Raw genomic sequence first — 17,855 nt, forward strand, 5'->3', positions numbered from 1 at the left:
CTGATTCTCCAGGCTGCAGACAGGCAGAGAAACCAGTCAATCACAGAGACCAGACAGGTGTAAAATCAAGCACAGAAGCTTCTCAGCTTAACTCCTGCATGTCCGGAAGCTGAGAAGCAATCGGGTGTGGTACACAAAAGCCAAACACCAGGCCCAGTTCAGACAAGGCTACTGCAGATTCCTGACAGTCCTGCTGAGACTTTGAAGACACGTATTAGTCCTTATGGCTGACTGGAAACAGGTTAGGCGGTTGAATATGGAGTCTGACAGGATTACTGAGGTGACGTAGGGAGGTTAGATGTGTCTCTGGCAATGCCAGACTACCAACTGTCAACTGACAAGACCGCACAGCCCTTTTGGGTAAAAGGTGGGTGGAGCTAGCTTTCCCCTGGCCAATCACTAGAGTGTGATAGGTTGCAGGGGAGGAGCACTGATCAAGCTCAACACTTGTATTATTAGCGATAAATACACAATAATATATTGAAAAAATACATAGCAGAAAACAATACCACTACAAGAGAGCTAAGGAAGAGCAGCAAATACATAGGCCCTATTACAGACTGTCTAAGGTTGCCAATAGAAACAACACATTTCCAGACGCCTGACAATAAATACCGTTATGGGCCATTACCCAAGCACTTACCGCATATACTCCCCCCGATGTACACACGATAAAAACCTGCCCTGTAGATATTAGAAAATGAGGATCTTAGCAAACTAATTGTTCAAACAGAGTGTCTTGATCCCTACTCTAACATTTTCACACTAGCAATGGCCTCTCCTGGGCTGACTAAGCCTACAACTGGGCAGATAGGGCCCAAATTATCTCTTTTTATAACACCCTTGGGACATGGGTGGAGTGCAAACCAACAGGAGGTAGCCACAACCCCCACATTCTATGGAAAAAAAGGCAGTACCTCTATGCCTCTGTTCACACTGCAGGTTGCATGCTGCCTGTGGCTTGTTTATACGGTAAGCGTTTGCACTTTCTGTTTTTTTGTCTGTACTTAAGCCACATGCAGCGTGCAACCTTCAGTGTGAACAAAGGCATAGAGGTGCTGCCATATTTTTCCCTTTTTTACTATTATGTTGTCTGTCTTGTTCCATGTTCACTTATTTGTGCACGGCTACCTAGGGCAGTTGAGGCAAGTAGGCAGGTACAGCGGGGTGGGTGCCAGCGTCAGGGCTGCACCAGTCTTGTGTTAATCAGTCCCCTACTCTAAGGGCCCTATTACACAGGACCATTATCGTTGAAAAAATTGTTATATCGTTCGAATTTAAACGATAATCGTTCTGTGTAATAGCAGGCAACAATCGAAAGATCGTTCAGAAGTCGTAGATCGTTGATTTAGATCTGAACCTAAAATTATCTTTAATCGTTCGCTGTAATTCCACATTCGTTCGCTTAAGTTTCGCATTTTTTCACTAATCGTTCAGTGTAATAGCACATTTTTCATTGTTTTGCTGGGATCAGAAGTAATAAAAGATCATAGTAACGATCGCAATAACGATCATAGTAACGATCGTATCTAACGACTATCGTTCTGTGTAATATGGTGAACGATTTCAGGTTAACGATAAACAATCTCGTTTGCAAACGTTTATCGTTAAAAATTGCTCTGTGTAATATAACCCTAACAGGACTAATTAGTAGGCTCCTCCTGTCTCTTCTCCTCCTCTATCCTGTAATTCCTGGGCCAAGATTAGTCAGTCAGGAGCTGGTTAGAGGACTAGTTAGTAGGCTGCTCCCTGTGTGTTCTACTCTATCCTAACATTCCCGGTTGGATTATAGTCAGTCAGCAGCTGGTTAGAGGACTAGTTAGTAGGCTGCTCCTTCCTCTTCTCCTCCTTTATCCTGACATTCCCGGTTGGATTACAGTCAGTCAGGAGCTGGTTAGAGGACTAGTTAGTAGGCTGTTCCCTGTGTGTTCTCCTCCTCTATCCTGACATTCCCGGTTGGATTACAGTCAGTCAGGAGCTGGTTAGAGGACTAGTTAGTAGGCTGTTCCCTGTGTGTTCTCCTCCTCTATCCTGACATTCCTGGTTGGATTACAGTCAGTCAGGAGCTGGTTAGAGGACTAGTTAGTAAGCTGCTCCCGTATCTTCTCCTCCTCTATCCTGACATTCCCGGTTGGATTACAGTCAGTCAGGAGCTGGTAAGTCAGTCAGGAGCAGAAGACTAGTTAGTAGGCTGCTCCTGTCTCTTCTCCGCCTCTATCCTGACATTCCCGGTTGGATTACAGTCAGTCAGGAGCTGGTTAGAGGACTAGTTAGTAGGCTGCTCCCGTCTCTTCTCCGCCTCTATCCTGACATTCCGGGCCGGGATTAGTCAGTCAGTGTGCGGGGCGCAGGGAGGAAGTGACACCGCTCTGCTCCGTCTCCTGTCCCCTGGATGTGAGGCTTCTCTCGGACTGTGGATCTAGCCGGAGCCCGGGATGGGACGCTGGGGTGTGTGGAGCCCGGGGCGGCGGGCGCTGGCGCTGCTTCTCCTCATACAGGTGAGTGCCCGAGCCGCGCGGCGAGGCGGGAAGCGGAGGCTGACAGGAGGGACGGCGGGAGCGGGGAGGCACGGGGGATTACCTCACACTGCTCCCCGGAACCCTAACCCTGCTCTTCAGACATTGGCAATACACCCTGGCACCGTGACACTGCACCCTGGGACCCTGACACTCTGACACTGCACCCTGGGACCCTGACACTGCACCCTGGGACCCTGACACTCTGACACTGCACCCTGGGACCCTGGCACTGCACCCTGGGACCCTGACACCCTGACACTGCACCCTGGGACCCTGGCACTGCACCCTGGGACCCTGACACTCTGACACTGCACCCTGGGACCCTGGCACTGCACCCTGGGAACCTGACACTGCACCCTGGGAACCTGACACTGCACCCTGGGACCCTGGCACTGCACCCTGGGACCCTGGCACTGCACCCTGGGACCCTGGCACTGCACCCTGGGACCCTGACACTGCACCCTGGGACCCTGGCACTGCACCCTGGGACCCTGGCACTGCACCCTGGGAACCTGACACTGCACCCTGGGAACCTGACACTGCACCCTGGGAACCTGACACTGCACCCTGGGACCCTGGCACTGCACCCTGGGACCCTGGCACTGCACCCTGGGACCCTGACACTCTGACACTGCACCCTGACACTCTGACACTGCACCCTGGGACCCTGACACTGCTCTCTGTCACCCTGGTACCCTGGCACTGCTCTCTGTCACCCTGGCACTGCACCCTGGGACCCTGGCACTGCTCTCTGTCACCCTGGCACTGCTCTCTGTCACCCTGGCACTGCACCCTGGGACCCTGACACTGCTCTCTGTCACCCTGGCACTGCACCCTGGACCCTGACACTGTTCCCTGAGACCATGACACTGCACCCTGGGACCCTGACACTGCTTCCCGGGACCCTAACTCTGTTCTTCAGACATTGGCAATACACCCTGGCACCCTGACACTGCACCCTGGGACCCTAACACTGCTCTTCAGATCCTCACAATGACCCAGGGGACCCTGGCACTGCTCCCTGGCACCCTAACACTCCTCCCCGGGACCCTAACTCTGTTCTTCAGACATTGGCACTACACCCTGGGATCCTGACACTGCACTCTGGGACCCCATCTCTGCTCTTCAGACCCTGGCATTGCACCTGGGGACCCTGACACTGCACCCTGGGACCCTAACACTGCTCTTCAGACATTTGCAATACACCCTGGGACCCTGGCACAGCTCCCTGGCACCCTGACACTGCACCCTGGGACCCCAACTCTGCTCTTCGGACCCTGGCACTGCACCCTGGGACCCCAACTCTGCTCTTCGGACCCTGGCACTCTAACACTGCTCTTTAGATTCTGACACTGCACCCCAGGGTCTCCAGATCCTGACACTGCACCTTGGGACCCTGACATTGCTCTTTAGTTCCTGACACTGCACCCTGGGACCCTGACACTGCTCTCCAGATCCTGACACTGCTCCTTAGGTCTCCAGATCTTCATATTGTTCCCAGAGTCCTGACACCGCTCCCCAGAATCCAGTCTTTTTACAATGGGGATCACATTTCCCCCGGAAACCTGACATTGTCGTTCATACACCTGCATCTACCCCCCCAGGACTCTGCACCCTTGGATTTTGAGACTGACCTCCCACCACCATTCCCGAGGTATCATGTCCCAGTATTCCCTCATCTGCCCCCCAGGATCCCAGCTTCAGATACTGCTCCAACTCATTATACATGTTTAATTTTTTTTTACTAAATTGTGCATTATATGGAGCCGTATATCATATAGTGGACTATAATAGTACAGTACAGAGGGATCTGTAGATTATATGGTATACTTGGTGATTATCCTCCAGTCAGTATGGGGGGTGTAGATTATGGAGTGTACCGGGTCATTATCTTCTGGTCAGTGTGGGGTTGTAGGTTATTATTTTCAGGTCATTGTGGGGGTGTAGATTATATCCTCTGGTGAGTGTGGGGGTGTACCTGGTGACCATTCTCTGGTGTTTGTGGGGGTATATTAGGTAACTATCCTCCAGCCAGTTTTGGGGGTGTACCTGGTGACTATCCTCAGGGGGGGGGGGTACCTGGTGCCTATCTTCTGATCAGTGCACTTGGTGCTTATCCTCTGGGCAGTGTTGGTTTCTACCTGGTGACTATCCCCTGGTCAGTGTGGGGTTGTACCTGGTGACCATTCTCTGGTGATTGTGGGGGTATATTAGGTAACTATCCTCCAGCCAGTTTGGGGGGTGTACCTGGTGACTATCCCCTGGTCAGTTTGGGGGGTGTACCTGGTGACTATCCTCAGGGGGGTACCTGGTGCCCATCTTCTGATCAGTGCACTTGGTGCCAATCCTCTGGGCAGTGTTGGTTTCTACCTGGTGACTATCCTCTGGACAGTGTGTGTGTGGGGAGACTATGAGGTGTACCCAGTGACCGTCTGGAGGGTTTGTAGCCTTTGGTCGCTCATGTGATGGACAGGACCTTTTGTGTGTTGGATGTGGTATAAATAGTGGCGCGCTCCGGGGAGCTGGTGTCTCATGCTGCTGGTTATTCAGGGCTCTGGTGCCTTCATGTCTTCTGCTTCTTTGCTCTGCCTCCTTCTCTGTTCCATTAAGACGACTGTAGCCGTGCTAGGGGCATGGTCAGGATGTCGCACGGGGTTGACGGCCTGACCTGGAGCCCCTCTCATTATTAGCAGTGATTACAGCTGGTAGCAAGGTGTGAAATACGGCAGCTGCTCCTCATATTACTTCATTCTGGGGATTGTTTACTCAGAGCAGTAAATGTAAAGGTGTCTTGTAAGCTGGAAGCGTCATTATCTGCTGGTATATGTAGTACACACCATCAGTGTGGAACCTCCTCTGGCCCTGTCCCATAGGGTCACCCCTGCCTTGTCTTGTGTGGGCGCCTCCTTTGGCCTTGTCCCATAAGGTCACCTTCACTCTGCCTGTCTTTTGTGGTTGTCTCCTCCAGCCCGGTCCTGTGTGGGCGCCTCCTTTGGCCCTGTCCCGTAGTGTCATCTCCTCTGTTTCCTCAGGTGCCTCCCCTGGCCCATAGGGTCATTTCCACGTGCCCTGTCCTGTGTGGTTGCCTCCCCTGGCTTTGTCCTGTATGAACATCTTTGGCCAGGGTCAAGAGGGTGTGTATCTGCTTTGACACCAGCCAGGCAGTAGCATGTATCTGCTGTGACAGTGGCCAGGCATTAATATGTATTTGCTGCGACATTGGCCAGGCATTAGTACATATCTGCAGCGACATCAGCCAGGCATTAGTACATATCTGCAGCGACATCAGCCAGGCATTAGTACATATCTGCTGTGACACTGGCCAGGCATTAGTACATATCTGCTGTGACACTGGGCAGGTATTAGTACATATCTGCTGTGACACTGGGCAGGTATTAGTACGTATGTGCTGTGACAACGTCCAGTTATTAGTATGTATCTGCAGTGACACTGGCCAGGTATTAGTATGTATCTGCTGCGATGCCGGCCAGGTATTAGTATGTATCTGCTGCAATGCCAGCCAGGTGTTAGTATGTTTATGCTGTGACACTGGCCAGGTATAAGTATGTATCTGCTGCAATGCTGGCCAGGTATTAGTATGTATCTGCTGCAATGCTGGCCAGGTATTAGTATGTATCTGCTGCAATGCTGGCCAGGTATTAGTATGTATCTGCTGCGATGCTGGCCAGGTATTAGTATGTATCTGCTGCGATGCTGGCCAGGTATTAGTATGTATCTGCTCCAATGCCAGCCAGGTGTTAGTATGTATATGCTGGGACACTGGCCAGGTATTAGTATGTATCTGCTGCGATGCTGGCCAGGTATTAGTATGTATATGCTGCGATGCTGGCCAGGTATTAGTATGTATATGCTGCAATGCTGGCCAGGTATTTGTATATGCTGCGATGCCGGCCAGGTATTAGTATGTATATGCTGGGACACTGGCCAGGTATTAGTATGTATCTGCTGTGATGCCGGACAGGTATTAGTACATATATGCTGGGACACTGGCCAGGTATTAGTATGTATCTGCTGCGATGCCAACCAGGTGTTAGTATGTATATGCTGTGACACTGGCCAGGTATTAGTATGTATCTGCTGTGATGCCGGACAGGTATTAGTACATATATGCTGGGACACTGGCCAGGTATTAGTATGTATCTGCTGGGACACTGGCCAGGTATTAGTATGTATCTGCTGTGATGCCGGACAGGTATTAGTACATATATGCTGGGACACTGGCCAGGTATTAGTATGTATCTGCTGGGACACTGGCCAGGTATTAGTATGTATCTGCTGCAATGCCGGCCAGGTGTTAGTACGTATTTGCTGCATCAGTGCCCAACTCTTGGTTCTGTTCCGTCACCTCGTCTGGTTTTTAGTTGAGTTTTATTCGAGGATGAGACGCGCTCTTCACTGCCCTGAATTACAATCTGACTGTCTCCAGGAAATATTCCTGTCTCTAAGTAAAAATAGCCGCCGTTGCATTCCATCCAGCCAGAGGGTATATATAGAGGAGGCAGCCATGTTGTTACTCCTGTCAGGTCTCTGTTATTGTGTCAGTGCCTCAGCAGCTGCAGGAAGTCCTGTCACCACAGCAATGTCCGCTCACCTGTCCTCTCCTGTCTGTGGTCACTGACTGTCTGCTTCAGGTAAAGCTGCTGATCATTGCATATCCTCTGCAGGGGTCAGTAAATAGGAATCAAGGGTAATGCCCGCCCCTCCCCTGGTATAGTATTAATACTGAGGCTGGTAGTGTGCACTGTCTAATATTAATACTGAGACTGGCAGTGTGCTCTGTGTAGTATTATTACTGAGGCTGGCAGTGTGCTCTGTGTAGTATTAATACTGAGGCTGGCAGTGTGCTCTGTGTAGTAGTAATACTAAGGCCCTGTGTAGTAGTAGTACAGATGGTGTGCTCTGTGTAGTAGTAATACTGAGGCCCTGTGTAGTAGTAATACAGATGGTGTGCTCTGTGCAGTAGTATTAATACTGAGGCCCTGTGTAGTAGTAATACAGATGGTGTGCTCTGTGTAGTAGTAATACTAAGGCCCTGTGTAGTAGTAATACTGAGGCCCTGTGTAGTAGTAATACAGATGGTGTGCTCTGTGCAGTAGTATTAATACTGAGGCCCTGTGTAGTAGTAATACTGAGGCCCTGTGTAGTAGTAATACTGAGGCCCTGTGTAGTAGTAATACTGAGGCCCTGTGTAGTAGTAATACAGATGGTGTGCTCTGTGTAGTAGTAATACTGAGGCCCTGTGTAGTAGTAGTACAGATGGTGTGCTCTGTGTAGTAGTAATACTGAGGCCCTGTGTAGTAGTAATACAGATGGTGTGCTCTGTGCAGTAGTATTAATACTGAGGCCCTGTGTAGTAGTAATACAGATGGTGTGCTCTGTGTAGTAGTAATACTGAGGCCCTGTGTAGTGGTAGTATGCTAAAGCCGGCATTGTACCCTTCCTATTAGCTTGCACTCGTACATCTAGTGTGATCGGTGAGAGAGCAGATTCGGGGTTCATGCTTCTCCTAACGCCTTTCTCCGCTCCTCATCACCTTCTTTCTGTCCCTCCTGTATTAGACTGGAGAATGTAATAATCTGTGTGGCGGCTGCATCATAGTGTCAGGAAAGAGAACACGGAGATGATCTTGTGAGCTGCCGTACGGTGTGCTGTGCTCTCGCTCTCAGTTTTGTTACAGGAGTCCTCCTGATTCTCAGTGCTCCGCTTCCTCCAACTTTTGTTAATGGAGAAAAAATATGGAGGGAAATGACTCACATCGCAGAAAACACATCAGGCCATAGAAACCAAGCGGCACATGAGGATGACGCCGCTTTTTCTGAGCTGAAACATTAGGCGAAGGGTCTTCGTATAGTGAGCAGGGCCTCAGGTACTAGTGTGACATCACCTCACCTCTCACAGCTGACGGGTGTGAAATCTGTATTTAACAAGTAAATTGAGTAAAGTGCACATGAAAGGAAGGGGATGATTACAGGCAAACACCAGACCCCCCCCACCCCTTGTAGCAATGACACATTCCTCCATTGTGCAAAGTTTACTTTGCAGAGCATTGCACACATTATGGCCGTGTGTGCTGCAGATTCTTATTGTATAAGACAATCTGTGCAGATTCCTCAGGTGTGAGGCCATCCTTTCCTCTATATCTCCTCTACACATTGTCTTCTGTGACCCCCCCCCCCCCCCCCACACACACACCTTCTTATGAATATGCATGCACTGCATATAACGTAACCTGTGTGACTGGAAGGGAGATGAGAGGTGTGTACATGCGCTGCGGTCGTATTATATGAGATGTCCAGATGACAGAGAGAGGGTTAATGTAAAGTTGCAGGTGCCAATACATCTGAGGATTATTATAACAAGGGAAAGAATTATCATAATCATAGTTGGGGGCCTGAGTCGGGAGGAGGTGTCTTGCAGCCTTGACCCCTCTCTTTCCTTCCCGTTGCGCTGGATTCTAGATGCACTTTTCCTCCAGATTAGCTCAGCTTCCTTGCTTTGTCTTCGTCGTCTGGGCTCTATTATTGGCACTCGAAGCGACGTCCTGCTGATCTCAATCACTGCACAAAAGATTCTGAGGCAGAGGTGGGGGGATGTCGATTAAAATCTCCTAAAAATGTCTATGTAGGTGTCAGTTCCACTTGGTGCTGAACAGAGAAAATACAGTGTCATGGCATAGTGACCAATAAGTGCAATCACCTTTATCCAGTCATCAGGGGGGCATGAGTCCCCCAGGGCCCCTGCAGCTCCGTGCCATAGAACACAGTTATTCTACATATGTCGGAGATATTATTCTTCTTGTGTCTGCGTATGATGTCCTTCATGTTACGCTTCTTGTGCAAGGTCTAAGCTGACTATTTCATGAAAAAGCCATGGATATTCATTTATTTGAACTCTGGTCATCCATCATTGACATTCTTGTTACCTTTGGTCCATTTTGTTCATGAGTCTTCTTCCCAGGTATTATATATTGTTCTCCTCCGGGCCATGGAGGATTGTGGGAAGAGCTCTGCCCCTTCTCGTTGACCCCTGGTTATCCTGTAGATGTGTTTCACACCTGACGGTAAGCTTTGTGCTTGGGACTGACGGCAGAACTCCTCTTGTGCTCACCAGCCCCAACTCGTCCTCACATACTAACCCGTCGCTGCCCGTTTTTTAGAATTTCCTTCAATGTTTAGCTAAATGGATTCTACAAGAATGTGTGTGGGGGGGGGTGATATCTGTAATATGTCAGCGTATCATCATGTTCACAAACATCTGGCAGACCCATGTAAAGGGTTAAAGCATTACATGGAAAGGTAGACAGTATGGGAAAACAGGCCTGGACTAAAAGGAACTCGATGTTTAAACATTGGATTTAGAAGCAGGAAAACTCAGCGCTTGGCTTCGCGTCTTGGCAAGTGTCTTGGTTTCTTTGTGGTTGAATTAGTTAAATTGACTCAAGACCCGGAGCCGGGATAAAGATGTGTATCTTCTGCCCAGGATCCCCAGGAGACTGATCGTACATCTGATGACAATGCTGGCTAATGTAGAAGCTGCTCAGGACATTGTAGATATGGACACAGAGTGCTAAAAGCCTGGATTCATACTAGGCTACCATTGAGCGTCTGTATTATGGTAGTGATCAACCATGATCCACCATCGGCCATGGGTCTTATTCTTGTAAGTCTCCACTCTCTCCCAAAATCAGGTGTTCCAAGAAAAGAAGGTTTAGGCATGGTGCAGTTAAAGCCCTATTTCATGGAATGATTATCGTTCATAGACTCGCTCCAACGACCGCTCGTTAACGAGCACGATTTTTTTAAGCGACCGATAACACATAATACGTGTGGGAATGTGAACGATATCTGTAGTGTAACGATTTTTTTGCGATCGTTACATGGTCGTTTAAAACGTGGGGAAATGTAGGTAGACATTTCAAGAACGACTGAAAGATTTTTTTATTCAACTAAAAGATTAGCGAATTATTGTTATTGTTGAAAGACCAACGATTTTTTTTCGACATGTTGAAAAAAAAATAGTGAACGACTCAACAACGATTTTGCTATTGTCGTTCGCTCGTTTACAGCTATTCCAAAGAGCGAATATCGTTAACGAGCAGTTATTTGAATGATTTTATGAACAATAATCGTTCGAAAAAGTTCAGTGGAATAGGGCCTTTACACTGTCTAATCCTTTTGTTCATAGGGAGATGAGTCACTGCCAGAGTCTAGTAGTGGCCACCTCAATGACTGGAGGAAGCTGATTGAACAAGAGAACTTTCCACCACACGGCTGAGCTATAGAAGCCTCCATAAATGCTAAAGCAGCAGTAGATGTATTTACCGTTCTGATCATTTATATTCAAAGATGTCTAATCTCATGAAGCCTTGTATGACCTCATGGCTTGTAGCAGCTACTCTGTAGTGATTTCTCTAGAACTTCCTGCAGCATTTGTCATGGCAGATCATGATCTCCCCTTCGAGATGACTCACAACACACAGTTGTGGTGTATGGGCTTGTTATGGAATAAAAAAAATAATGCTCACCTGCCCCGGTCCTGGATAAGCATGACTTCCAGTTACTGACTGAGGCAGTCCACTGTTATGGCCAATGGCTAAGCCAGGGCTTCCTGCATGTTAAAATGTAAGCAGGCAGTGGTGTTCCCCTGAGTATAATTCTTTTGGGAATTTTGGATATTTTGGAATCTTGGAATTTCGGAATCTCTTGGATATACGACAGCACAGACTATACAGTATTTTGTATGAGTGGGTGCTTGTCTCACAAAACTGGGCCAGGTTTGGCAGAGAATCTGGAAGAAGCAAGGAGACAGCTCATCCAAAATCAAGTGTAGTTTAATATCACACCAGTGTTCAGCCTTTCTCCATTAAGCAGCCTTTTTCAAGCAGTGCCCTTCACCACAAGCATGCCTTTGACTTATGCCCGTCACTGCACCGATGCCTCCACCTGTGCTCGTCACTGCACCGATGCCTCCACCTGTGCTCGTCACTGCACCGATGCCTCCACCTGTGCTCGTCACTGCACCGATGCCTCCACCTGTGCTCGTCACTGCACCGATGCCTCCACCTGTGCTCGTCACTGCACCGATGCCTCCACCTGTGCTCGTCACTGCACCGATGCCTCCACCTGTGCTCGTCACTGCACCGATGCCTCCACCTGTGCTCGTCACTGCACCGATGCCTCCACCTGTGCTCGTCACTGCACCGATGCCTCCACCTGTGCTCGTCACTGCACCGATGCCTCCACCTGTGCTCGTCACTGCACCGATGCCTCCACTTGTGCTCGTCACTGCACCGATGCCTCCACCTGTGCTCGTCACTGCACCGATGCCTCCACCTGTGCTCGTCACTGCACCGATGCCTCCACCTGTGCTCGTCACTGCACCGATGCCTCCCCCTGTGCTCGTCACTGCACCGATGCCTCCACCTGTGCTCGTCACTGCACCGATGCCTCCACCTGTGCTCGTCACTGCACCGATGCTTCCCTCCTCTGCCAGTCACTGCACCGATGCCTCCACCTGTGCCCGTCACTGCACCGATGCCTCCACCTGTGCCCGTCACTGCACCGATGCTTCCCTCCTCTGCCAGTCACTGCACCGATGCCTCCACCTGTGCCCGTCACTGCACCGATGCCTCCCTCCTATGCCAGTCACTGCACCAATGCCTCCCCCTGTGCTCGTCACTGCACTGATGCTTCCCTCCTCTGCCAGTCACTGCACCGACACTGCACCAATGCCTCCCCATGGTCTACGGTTCGCCAACAGTCTCAGACTAAGGGCCCTATATTATGGAGCAAGCAAGCGTGTAATAGCAAGGTGGGGGTGCACCGCCAGGAGCAGCAGGAGGGGCTGCCTGGAAAATTTTAGATCGTCTGTGTGGTTATATTTCACAGAGCAACGGCCAGCAGACCATCATTATCACTGTCCTTCTTTTTGAACGTGTTCAATGACAACAATAAGCTGACGTTGTGCATGTCGGCTGATAGTTGCCTTTGAACATGAGCCATTACACCAAAGGATTATTGGCCGGAACGACTGGTGATCGGCCAAATACAGCTGATAATCGCTTGGTGTAATTGGGCCTTAACATCCTCCATGATCCAAACTTCTCTTTCCCATCCCTGGGACTTCTGTCACATTGCACCACACCCTTGGAATGTGATACATGGACAATCTAATTCATTCCCAACATCTGCAATTTTAAGCATGCCCTTAAGACACCTCTTTTTAGGCAAGCCTATCACATGCCCTAATCTGACTCTTTTACCACTGGCCTTGTCTTGGTCATTTCACATGTAGAGGCAGACATAACTGTGGGAACCCCGGTGTCCCCGCTCCGATCTGTTAAGTCTTGTTGAGCAGAGTTATTACTTGTAAAAGCTGTATACATGTAGTGAGGGGCCTCTGCAGGGTAAGGGCCCGGAGCCTAGTCGTGTGTGGCTTAACGGTTATCAGCTAAACAAACGTTTCTTATGCCAATTCAGTGTGCTTCTAGCTAATCCTATCCATTATGCCCACAGGGAATATTGACAGCTGATGCCAGGTGTGTCTGACATTATGGGATGAGTGAAAGAAAGCACAGAAATATTTATGCCCCCTTGTTCCTTACTGTGAGCCATGCTGAGCCATCTTCTGCGACCGATATCAGCGGTTCCTGTTATAACGCTGCAGCACGGATATGACCTTGGTTCTAGTCTTGTAGGCTGAACATCTTTACCGTTTTATGCATTGTTGTATTCATCATACATTGTACAGGTGAATTCCTGCGCTGTTCTCTATCCTGTGGATGGCATTTCTCTGCTTGTTCCCCTGCGTGTGCCGACAAGTGGGGTCCTGTGGGTGTGATGTGAGGGTTTTACATCCTTTCCTTTAAGGGTATGTTCACACTGTGGAAATCAGGCTGAATTCTGCGGTGTCAATTTTTTAAGTGGAGATTTCCGCCGCAGAATTACGCCTGATTTACTCAGTGTGAACATACCCTAACTGTTGGAGGCTTTTACTGTCAGCTTCTCTGACCTCCCCATAAAGACTGTGCCGTAGGGGGGCCTCTCTGCGTCAGTATCACACCGGGATCATTTGATTGTTTACAGTGTGATTTAGAGCTGTTTGAAGGGCCGATTCCCACCATCACCTGGCCCCCTAACATATTACCGTGTAGCTCATAGATGCAACCATAAATATTACTGAAGTGAAGATTAAGGCTTATGGCCTCTGAGAGTAAACTGACCGGTTCTGTTGGTCATAACTTGTTTAGGTCTGGTTTAGGGATGAACGAACCGGCTGAGGTACGGGTTCATATCGGCTTTTGATTCCCGCTGTCTGCCCGCTTCGTGGAGAGGGTGGATACAGCCTAAAAAACTGGGAAACAGCCTATGGCTATGGCTGTATCCCAGTTTTCCAGGCGGTCCTCAAGGTTGTATCCACCCTCTCCACGAAGCGGGCAGACAGCGGGAATCAAAAGCCGATAATTCAGGTTCATACGAACCTGAACCTCGGCCGGTTCGCTCATCCCTAGTCTGGTTACTAATCATTGGCTACAATCAAAAGCTATGGGAAGGTTTTCCATGTATTGGCGCATATCAGTATTATAGAAGCTTAACCAGTGTCATGGATGATGTTGTCATAAGAGGGGTGGAACATGCAGCAGTTTAAGTGCACATTATATAAAATGTTCTTACTAGTAAGATAACAGGGATTTGAGGACCCGCTACACGTTCCATCTTGCATTTCCTGGCTGCTGTGCCGGCCTCTTCCCTCTATCACTCAGCTTCCATCCTCCCATCACCTTCACAGATTCCTGGATGAGACCTTATCACTGGGGAGGGGGATGAGGAATGCTGCATGTCTTGTCCTGTACGGTACCCCCTGTGAATGCCGGGTGACCCTGGGGCCAACATGCACACACTTTGCGTGTCATGAATGGGCTTGTGTTGGAGCACCTTCCCTCCAGAGTTTCCTCCTAAAGAGTACCTGAATGTTTGCTTGGTGCCAGGTAAATGATTAGTGAACTCCATCTCGTTTAGTATTATTAATACAAAATCCCAGTTGTTCTTCCCGAGACTTAAATAAAGGAGACTCCTCTGAATAATCCATGACTTATTATCGAGACCTTGTCCAGTAACTATAGAAAGGCCAAGAATCGACAAACGAAATAAATTGAGGACTCTCACTGTGTGGTCTCTCTGCCCACAGTGCTCCATAATAATGGTCTATCAAAGGTCTATCATTGCTATGGCAGGAGCAGGTTAAGGGCCCTATCACACGGGATGATTATTGTGCAAATTATTGTTATATAGTTCGAATTTAAATGATAATCGTTTGGGGTAAATGCAGGCTTCGATCAAACGTCCAACGAGAAATTGTTCATTGTTTGGTTCTGACACCAGAATCTTTGTTTGCTAATCGTTCGCTGTAATTCCACATTTGTTTGCTGTAATTCCGCATTTGTTCACTAATCGTTCAGTGTAATTCCTAATTGTTCAATCATTTGCTGAGTAAATGATCGTAGTAACGATTGTAACTAACGAATATTGTTCTGTGTAATGTGGGGAAGGATTTCAGGTTAACGTTTGTGATCGTTAGACGTTAAAAATTGCTTAGTCTAATAGGACTCTAAGAGGTTGGTGGCCTTCAATCTCTTTGAACTGGAAGGCTCGCGTGCCTCCGCTTTTCGTGCCTCTCTGCTCTCTGAGCCTCTCCACTCAAAGAATTGATATGTCAATTCTTTATGCGGAGAGCGGAGGCATTCGAGCCCTCCCATTCAAACACATTGAAGGCAGGATTCCGCACAGGGGGTTTCTCAGCACCGATCTGTAGTGTGAACGGGGCCATAGTATCAGACCAGCCTGCAAACATGTCATCGCTGTTATCACGTTCATTCGTAAGGCCTTATTAACTTGTTCCGTAAGTTTATCCATAATTGTGGATTCACAATTACAGGGCTGTTCACACTGTCCGTAGCTTTATGCATAACCAATCTGTGCTACAAAAAATAAGACATTTCCTAGTACTGGTCATAATTGTGAAACCGGTTCTCCCATAGAAGTCTATGGAATCGTTCACCTAGCCCTATGGAATCAAGGGCACTTTAAAAATAAATATTAATAATGACTTTAATTTACCTAGTTTGGGACAATTAATATCTGCCTCAATTTTTTTTTATTTATTTATTCCGGATCAACACAGTAGGGTTATAGGTTGTTCTTGATATACCTTTAGTTTTTTTCAGCTCATATCAACTATGTGACTTGAAAGCATGAGAAATACAGATATCATAGGTAAAAAAGAGCCCTGGCTGATCTACTTCCCCAAGAGAAGAGACCCCCTCCTATGAATGAAAGGCTGGTCAGACCCATGATGTCTTCCAGTTATCCCCTATGTGGTTCTTTAGCCTAAGCTTTATTCTTTCCTTTTTCATTCTCCTCTTCAGTCATTTGTTTCATCCATCAAACCCCAAGTTCCAAAATAAAGTCCGTCTTGAGACCTCATATTCAGATACAATTTGTGCTGATATTTAGCTAAATCTAAATCTTTCTTCCATGTCCTGTCTATATAGTGTACAATGGGCCCCGTACTCACTGTAAATTATTAGCAGTCGCATAAACCTCCTTCTTGAGTGGGCCCATCCTCCATGTAAAATTAGGCTTTCATGAACATCGTCATCTTTTTTCTTTAGGCTAAACGTTGCGGTGAGGTCCTTTTTCCAGCGTGACTTTCTGGGAGACGTTCTTTGGACTCTCACACTGAGTAACACAATATTTCCACCTGGCTCAGGTTACTGGGAAGTGTAATGTGCTAAAAGTATTGGTAAGAGGAGCCACAGGGTTATTGCTGCCCGTTATTTACAGTACGGCTATTTCGAGGATGAGCCCAGCTGGCTCTACTTGTTCTGCCACTTATGGGGGCATATTGCTGGGCATTGATGACGGTTCATGTGAAAGCAATTGTTATGGTACTTACTGTATATTATACAATGAATAAAGTAAGTATTAAACAAGGAGGCCCTTATACTCTGATCCATTGCTGTTTGCTGTAGTGGTATTTGATAAATGAGCATAATCCATGTCTCCCCCACAGCGACCAGCTGATCCAGCATCGAGACCACCCATGATCAGCTTATGTCAGTGAAGCAGAGGATCCCTGTATAGTAGGTGGTAATAGGAGAGCTATACAGTGAGGATGAGGCGTCTTATGGGATCTGTCGCATGGTATACGACGCATGGCTCTCTGTACAATCAGGAAGAACAACTCTGAACTTTTTAGTTTGCATTGAGTCCTCAGGTTCAGGTTATTGTCTCTAGTTTGCCTGTTAAAACTCTTTGTAGCCAAACTGAGACTTCTGACAGCCTGGTCTGTTTGTGTTTTTGCTTTAACAATTTGACCAATCTGTTTGGGCGTCTGCCAGTGTACACAGCTGATTAGGAGATGTTTGCTGGGCCCCTCAGCTGTGGACACGAGAGGGGATGTGATGGAGAAGGTTACCAGGCTGCACGGAGAGGGATGGAAATATGAACCCGCTCCCACCGGATACTACACTATCGAGAGGAAACCAGCTGCTTTGTCCCGGTCACATTAAGAGGTAGATCAGTGGAGGCTCCGTGACTGTATGTGATTATCCAGTGTGACCCATAACCTGGTGCTCGGGCCGGGCCGAGGATGTCACTGCATATGCCTAGATAGGAGTTAGGGTCCTATTACACGGAGCGTTTTTTAACGCTTAACAACTAACGGTAAACGATCGCAAACGAGATTGTTTACCGTTAACCTGAAATCATTCACCATATTACACAGAACGATGGTCATTAGTTACGATCGTTACTACAATCGTTATTGCGATCACTATTCCTTCTGATCCCAGCAAAACAATAAACAATGTGCAATTACACTGAATGATTAGTGAAAAAATGTGGAACTTGAGCGAATAAATGTGGAATTACAGCGAATGATTAGTGATATCTTTAGGTTCAGATCTAAATCGACATACGAACGATTTTTTGATCGTTGCCTGCAAATACACAGAACGATTATTGTTTAAATTTGAACGATATAACGATTTTTCGCACGATAATCGTCCCTTGTAATAGGGCCCTTTGTGTAGGGTTCTGTGGCTACACTCACACCAGTATCTCTTGCTGAGGTTACTGGTCATAGAAAGCTGTTGTTGTCTAGCTAAGGATAGAAGGAGGTTGGTTTTGGACAGTCCTTATGAGCCATGCACAGTTGACTCCCTGTTGCTTTTGATCACATTGGTCATACATGATCACCAGGCAAAGAGATCTTTCAAGGAACATTTCCCCAAAAGATCACAATTTATCCTACTAT

The 17,855-nt window shown here is 47.9% G+C and overlaps 1 protein-coding gene across 15 annotated transcripts in view; it reads left to right on the forward strand.

The window, feature by feature from the left end:
• The first annotated feature begins 2,220 nt into the window (after positions 1 to 2,220).
• Positions 2,221 to 17,855, forward strand: part of HSPG2 (heparan sulfate proteoglycan 2) — a 110,263-nt gene continuing 94,628 nt past the window's right edge. For 8 of the 15 annotated variants that reach the window (XM_069946843.1, XM_069946848.1, XM_069946845.1 and 5 more), the window contains exon 1: positions 2,222 to 2,498. In XM_069946843.1, the coding sequence (XP_069802944.1) occupies positions 2,436 to 2,498 (63 nt within the window). In that variant the 5' untranslated portion in view covers positions 2,222 to 2,435. Of the gene's footprint in view, positions 2,499 to 17,855 lie in introns of all 15 variants that reach the window. The other 7 variants (XM_069946856.1, XM_069946855.1, XM_069946858.1 and 4 more) reach the window with 4 other exon arrangements.

The sequence above is a fragment of the Dendropsophus ebraccatus genome, chromosome 12 (genome assembly GCF_027789765.1).
Source record: "Dendropsophus ebraccatus isolate aDenEbr1 chromosome 12, aDenEbr1.pat, whole genome shotgun sequence".
Classification (NCBI taxonomy): Eukaryota; Metazoa; Chordata; class Amphibia; order Anura; family Hylidae; genus Dendropsophus; species Dendropsophus ebraccatus.